This window comes from Vigna umbellata, chromosome 1 (genome assembly GCF_029865625.1).
Source record: "Vigna umbellata cultivar VRB3 chromosome 1, Vumbellata_1.0, whole genome shotgun sequence".
NCBI classification, from domain to species: domain Eukaryota; kingdom Viridiplantae; phylum Streptophyta; class Magnoliopsida; order Fabales; family Fabaceae; genus Vigna; species Vigna umbellata.
The window spans coordinates 55543662-55550088 of record NC_142165.1 but is presented as its reverse complement, the minus strand read 5'-3'; the positions used below and the strand labels follow the sequence as shown (position 1 = coordinate 55550088).

General features: G+C 35.3%; 1 protein-coding gene and 1 pseudogene across 2 annotated transcripts; one reads left to right on the top strand and one right to left on the bottom strand.

Moving 5' to 3' along the window:
- Window positions 1-239: 239 nt before the first annotated feature.
- On the top strand, window positions 240-3455 carry LOC124845749 (ABC transporter G family member 1-like). 2 transcript variants are annotated; one of them, XM_088112158.1, is made up of 8 exons: window positions 240-581; window positions 1068-1147; window positions 1236-1706; window positions 1805-1891; window positions 1964-2089; window positions 2178-2372; window positions 2470-2559; window positions 2742-3455. In XM_088112158.1, exons 1-8 carry the CDS (start codon window positions 305-307, stop codon window positions 3333-3335), a joined length of 1920 nt encoding a protein of 639 aa, XP_087968284.1. In that variant the 5' UTR covers window positions 240-304; the 3' UTR covers window positions 3336-3455. The 2 variants fall into 2 exon arrangements, with proteins under 2 accessions (XP_087968284.1, XP_087968277.1); XM_088112151.1 differs by having other exon boundaries at window positions 1805-2089.
- Window positions 3456-5610: 2155 nt separating this feature from the next.
- Window positions 5611-6427, bottom strand: LOC148205804 (putative sucrose-phosphate synthase; annotated as a pseudogene).

The window sequence follows — 6427 nt, the reverse complement described above, 5'->3', positions numbered from 1 at the left end:
GTCTCCCTTTTAGTTTCCATATTCGATTAAGATTTAAAATCTCATACCAGAAAAAACTATGTAATATTTCTTAAACAATGTATAACGTTAATGTGATGTTTACTAATCAATTGAAAGAAGTGAAGTGTTATATACGTTGATGTCATTGTGGCTTCAATGCCTTTTGTTAAACGTTGTTGTGCACTTAAATTTGATTTTGTGTGACAGCAGTTTTTATACGATAATGTAAGGAAGCCATATCCCTCCACCACCTACCCTCTGTCGCAAACACAACCAAACATCATCGTATTGATTGAAAGAGATCATGAATGTTCTTCTCAGTAAATATGGATCACCCAATAGTAGTCCTGCTCCTTTGATTATGCAGTCGAAGCAGGAGTTGGTTGGCACTGTTGAGGAAGAAAGAAAGGAAGAGGGAATGTTCCTGACATGGGAGGATTTGCAGGTGACAGTTCCAAATGGAAGGAAAGGTAGGAAACCGATTCTTAAGGCTCTAACTGGTTATGCCAAGCCAGGGCAACTTTTGGCAGTAATGGGTCCTTCTGGCTGTGGCAAATCGACACTTCTTGATGCCTTAGCAGGTGAATGCTTTTTTTTCTCTTTTCTTCCTATGATTGGAACATCATTGAATCTTTTGTATAATTGGAATCGAATTAAATTTTCTGACAGTATTTCAACTAGGAAATTTGAATTAATTTTTGTTTTAAGTTTTAAAAATGAAAAATATAATTCTTCTAATTCATGATAAGTTTATTTTATGTTAAATGATATTTTAGACCAACTTATATTATTTAACCCGAAAAACAAATTTGTGTGGTTAAATTAAAGAGAATTATGGTAAGTTTTGAACAAAAATGAATTAAAATTTGAATATACAAAATTAAAGTATTAAAGGATATATGAAGGAGTAATAATACATTGATCCTCATTGCATCCTATATAATCATTCTAATTACCTCACCATGGGAACTTCTAATTGTGAAGAGTTGGTTTAGAAACAAAGGGCATTTTGGTATAGAAAAATTGTGGACAAGCTGTTTGGTTTAATCCTTCTGAAAAATCTGCAGGAAGACTGGTTTCGAGCTCAAAGCAAACAGGAAAAATTCTAATTAATGGCCATAAACATGAACTGGCTTATGGAACATCTGTAAGTGAAATCCCTCAAAAGGCTTTTGTTTGAAGAAAATGAAATCTAATTAACCTCTTTTCATATTATTATTACCTTGTGAAAGCAGGCATATGTAACACATGATGATGCTGTGTTATCAACATTAACAGTAGGAGAAGCAGTGTCCTATTCAGCTCATCTCCAATTTCCAGAGTCAATGTCCAACAGAGAGAAGAAAGAGAGAGTAGATTTTACAATCAGACAAATGGGTCTACAAGAGACCACTCACACAAGGATTAAAGGGAAGGCTTCTAAAGGCCTTAGTGAGGGGCAAAAGAGGAGACTTGCCATTTGTATTCAGATTCTTACAAGCCCCAAACTTCTCCTTCTTGATGAACCAACCAGTGGCCTTGACAGTGCAGCTTCCTACTATGTCATGAGCAGAATTGCAAGCCTAAAGATAAGAGATGGCATCAAAAGAACAATCGTTGCATCCGTCCATCAGCCCAGCAGTGAAGTTTTTGAGCTTTTTGATCATCTTTGTCTTCTGTCTTCAGGTGAAACAGTATATTTTGGCACCACTTCTGCTGCAACCGAGGTTTGTAGCTGAATTAATCATGAACATTCTATATAAGAACAAATTCATTTCAGATTATAGCTTCTAATTGATTGTATTGTATTCTTGATTGAATGTAGTTTTTTGCTTCTAATGGCTTTCCTTGTCCACCTCTCCACAACCCTTCTGATCATTTCTTGAGGATCATAAACAAGGATTTCATACTGGTGAGAAAGTCAACACGTCAATGCATTAGAGCTGGCAACAAAACCTCGTTGATTTATCTTCATTATTTGCAGGATGATAAAGAAGGCTTCCACATAGTAGTACCCGAAGAAGAAGCAGTGGATACCCTTGTGAAGTTTTTTAAATCTTCTGAAATTAGTAACCAAGTTCGGAAAGAAGTAGCAGCAATAGGTGAAAGGGTAAGTGTAATATAACATGTTGCGTGGTGAACTCGTATAGAACAAGGATTTTTCACATGATGAAGGAATAACTTTTTGATGAATTCAGGAATACGGTTTCACGGGGAGCAGCAGAACACAAACAGCATTTCTAACTCAGTGTCACGTTCTTCTACGAAGATCTTCAGTGCACTTGTTTCGTGATGTAACCAATTATTGGTTGCGTCTGGCTATGTTTATTGTAGCAGCTATTAGTATGGGAACTATATTCTTTGACGTTGGTTCAAGTAATTCATCCATTCAGGTAAAGTAGTTTAAGTGCTTCGGTTTATGCCATTTAAAGCATAACGCAACTATTAATTCATGATAATAATAATTTCCTTTCTTCATGCATATTTCAGGCTAGAGGGTCACTGGTATCTTTTGTTGCTTCAGTCCTAACTTTCATAACCCTTCTTGGTGGATTTCCTCCATTTTTGGAACAAATTAAGGTAAAAACGCCATTCAAAATGCAATTAATCAACATGGTTTGTTCCAACCATATTGTTAGAAGTCTCACATTCACATATTGATAGAACAATTAAAATCTAGTACTTAACAAACATTATAAGAATACCTTTGACAAAAGAAGGTTGAAAAAATGTTATATGTTCCTAACATGTTTATGATTCAGGTATTTGAACGTGAGAGATTGAATGGACACTGTGGTGTTGGTGCTTTTGTCATTAGCCATACATTATCACCTATTCCATACATGGCACTGATGTCAGTGATTCCTGGTGTGATCACTTATTACCTTTCTGGACTTCACACAGGACTTGAACGTTGCATCTATTTTTCTAGTGTATTACTTGCATGCATTTTGTGGGTTGAGAGTCTCATGATGGTTGTTTCAAGTATCCTCCCAAATCCCAACACTAACATCACAGTCTCTGGTGGAATTATGGGAGTGATGATTTTAACTGGTGGGTTTTTTCGTCTGCCAAATGATCTCCCCAAACCATTTTGGAAATACCCTATGTATTATGTTTCCTTCCACAAATATGCCTTCCAAGGATTGTTCAAGAATGAGTTCATTGGTCTGAAGTTGAGAAGTGATGAAGATGGAGGAACCTACATAAGTGACAAGGAAGTACTCACAAAGATATGGCAAGTGGAAATGGGTTACTCCAAATGGGTTGATCTTGCTATCTTAATCGGAATAATTGTTTTATATAGACTTATGTTCTTGACAATTACTAAGACTAAGGAGAAAATGAAAAGCTAATTAATCTTTTGAAACAAACATAGTTATCAAATTTAATACATGATATTTTTACATAATGTTTTAGATAAGAATGAATTAGTTGAATTGTAATTCTATCTTATTTAAGAAAACTTGAGTATATCTTTTTTAACTGCATTTGAATTTTAGAGAGGAACGCTATTGTAAGCTTTAATAATAGTCTTTGATAAAACTGAAATTTTAGTTCTCACACTTTTTATTTTTTCATTACCAGCGTTTTTATTTTTTCATTACCAGCGTTTTTACTTCCTAGTAAATATATTTTTTGCGATTGACAAAATAGTTAGGAAAATAGTTGTTGGTGATAATTTTTTATGGTTTTGTTCAAAATCGTCACTATTTGTAGTGGTTTCACAAAAATTGTCGCCGGGGTTTCTGAAACTGCAGCCAGTTGCAGGAGGTTTTACAAAAAAATGTCGGTAGTTGTTGAGGCTACTTAAAATCGTTGGACTCGTGTGAGTTGTCTAAAACGGTCGGAACTTGTGTAGGTTGTCCAAAATCGTTGGAAATTTATGAGCTTACTTACTTGGAATTTCAAAAACCACCGGTAATACAACTAATTTTTTTTTTAATAATTCAAATGATTTGCTTAATTTGATTAATAATAAATATGTTTAATAACAAATCATTTCAACCGAAAAGTAATTATTATTCACTAGTAAAAAAAAAGGATTTAAATTTGCACATTTATCACCGGTTTAGTTGGAACCAAAGCAAAAAATGGCGCAGTGGTATTTTTGTAATTTTTCGCATAGGTATATGTCTCGGTTAAAAAAGAATCGATTCTTAAAACTAGCGCGATGGCATTTTTGTAATTTTTCGCAAAGGTATATACCTCGGTTCAAAAAGAACCGGCGCGGTGACATTTTTGTAATTATTACAAAAGTCTATGACCTCGGTTGTTTAGAGAACCGAGCATAAAATAACTGATTTTTTTTTTAGGGGATTTAGGCATCGGTTCTTTATAGAACCGAGGTCATAGACCCTTATTGTCTCGGTTAAAAAAATAACTGAGGTAATAACATCTGTTTAGGGTTAAATTTTGCGAACATATGTATTATCAAACAAAAGCTTTTCTGTTTGTGGTGTGCGCCTCTACTCTCTTTCTTCGATTTTCGCAGCCATCCTCTTCAACTTTTCTTGCTTTTTTATTTCATTTTACGTTGATTAAGTGCTTAGGTATGATTTTCTTTCGTTTTGACCGATTGATTTTGTGCACATGTGTTCTTCAGCTCTTCGAATAGACGCTTTAGGATGGTCATTTCGTTTCGTTTCAGCCCCAAACACTACAAAAAAAAAGGGCATTACCGAAGGCCAGAAGCCCTCGGAAACAGCCCAAAACCGTCGGTAAAAGATAATTACCGAAGGCTTATCGACGGCCAAAGAGCCCTCGGTAAATCCCTTGTCGCTAACATTTACCGAGGGCTTTTGCCCTTCGGTAATTACCGAGGGCCAAAAGCCTTCGGTAATTACCGAGGGCCAAAAGCCTTCGGTAATTTCCGAAGGGCGAATTTTCTACTGTCCAGTAACCAATTATGGTGTAGTTTATGATCTGCTTTGGTGTAGTTTATAAATGTAAGTAGAAGTCATAGATATTGGGAAAAAATTACCATACTGCTGGAAATGTACCTCAAAGGTATATTTTTTCAACCAATATGAGAAGTAACGGTAGCAAAACATACCTAAATCCAACTTTCATAATAGTATCAACCAATAGAAACTCTAATCTTCTCTAATTATTATGTACTAAAATTCCTAATTCTATTTCCAGACAGAAAAAGGACAGTTAGTAAATTTTCTTCATACAACATACTCACACTACAACCAAATTTATCATACTTTGATTAGCATGTCAAAAGTTAGAAATAGAGCATCATTCTCGGTTCCTCCAATATTCCACTATATTTCCAGAAATCATATATTTTCAATCATACATAACAACCACAAATTCTATCCTAGCATCAATTCACACATAATGACTTTTCAAGAATCTCAAAACCATTCATAAAACTACAACAACCAGGGAATATGCAAAGCTATAATCATTTCCCTACATCATATTTCATCCAACATATTCAAGTATATATTAATTTCGCATCAACATTATGTTGTTTAAAGATGATCCTTATATAAGTTTTCCAAAAACCTAACCACATCCAGTCACGGTCTAAACATCATAAAACCCAGTGCACTAAAATATATATATATATATATATATATACCAACCAGAAAAATACACATAATAAACCATAAATTTCTAGTAAGTTGCATTTATTTCATCTCTCGATAGTCGACCTTGCTTCAGAAGTTGTTCCAACTTATCACGGCCAAACGAGTGCCCAGTAAAAAGCATAGGAACATTTAAGGCGCCAGCTAAAAGAGCAGCAGAGTCACCTGCATCTGCATAATGTCCATGGATGGCGACTGGTCAGATAGCATGCCCGCTGCCAATCTGTTCCCCAAGAGATTTGGACATCTGTATAATGTGGTTAAGTGCTCCGTCAACAAATTCAGGAATGTATGGCCAGAGAAGTTCTTTCGGAATATATTTATCTCTCGGACCAAATGGAATACGAACAATATAAGAACCACTACTCTCTCCCATGTCATCTCCATAATCATCCGCGTCTCTTGGTGTCAACATTTCTGTTGGCTCCGCATAACTCCAGTCTACATCCAGAGCCGCCACTTGTCTAGTTAGCAAATCAACCCGATAAACTCCTGGCATAGACCCCAATGCCCTCGCTAGTTCCACCACATACTTAACCTATTCAGCAGAAACAAAGACAGATGGAAAGATTTTAGTTTGCACATACTGGCAGTGTGAAAAAACAAAAGGAAGACAAAGATCCTTTTTGGATAAGTTTTTCCCTGAACACTGGCAGAAAAAGAAAACTAAAAAAAGTTGGAATAAACTTTCTATCAAAAGCTGAAACGAGTTGTTTTAAATAAGTCTATTTTGTATATAAATTAAAATCAGCATTTCGAAGAAATTAAAAAACAAATAAAAATGAAAGCACTACCTGACCACCGGGATCAGAATCACGTCCTAGCTCCATATTCTCACCTCGTAT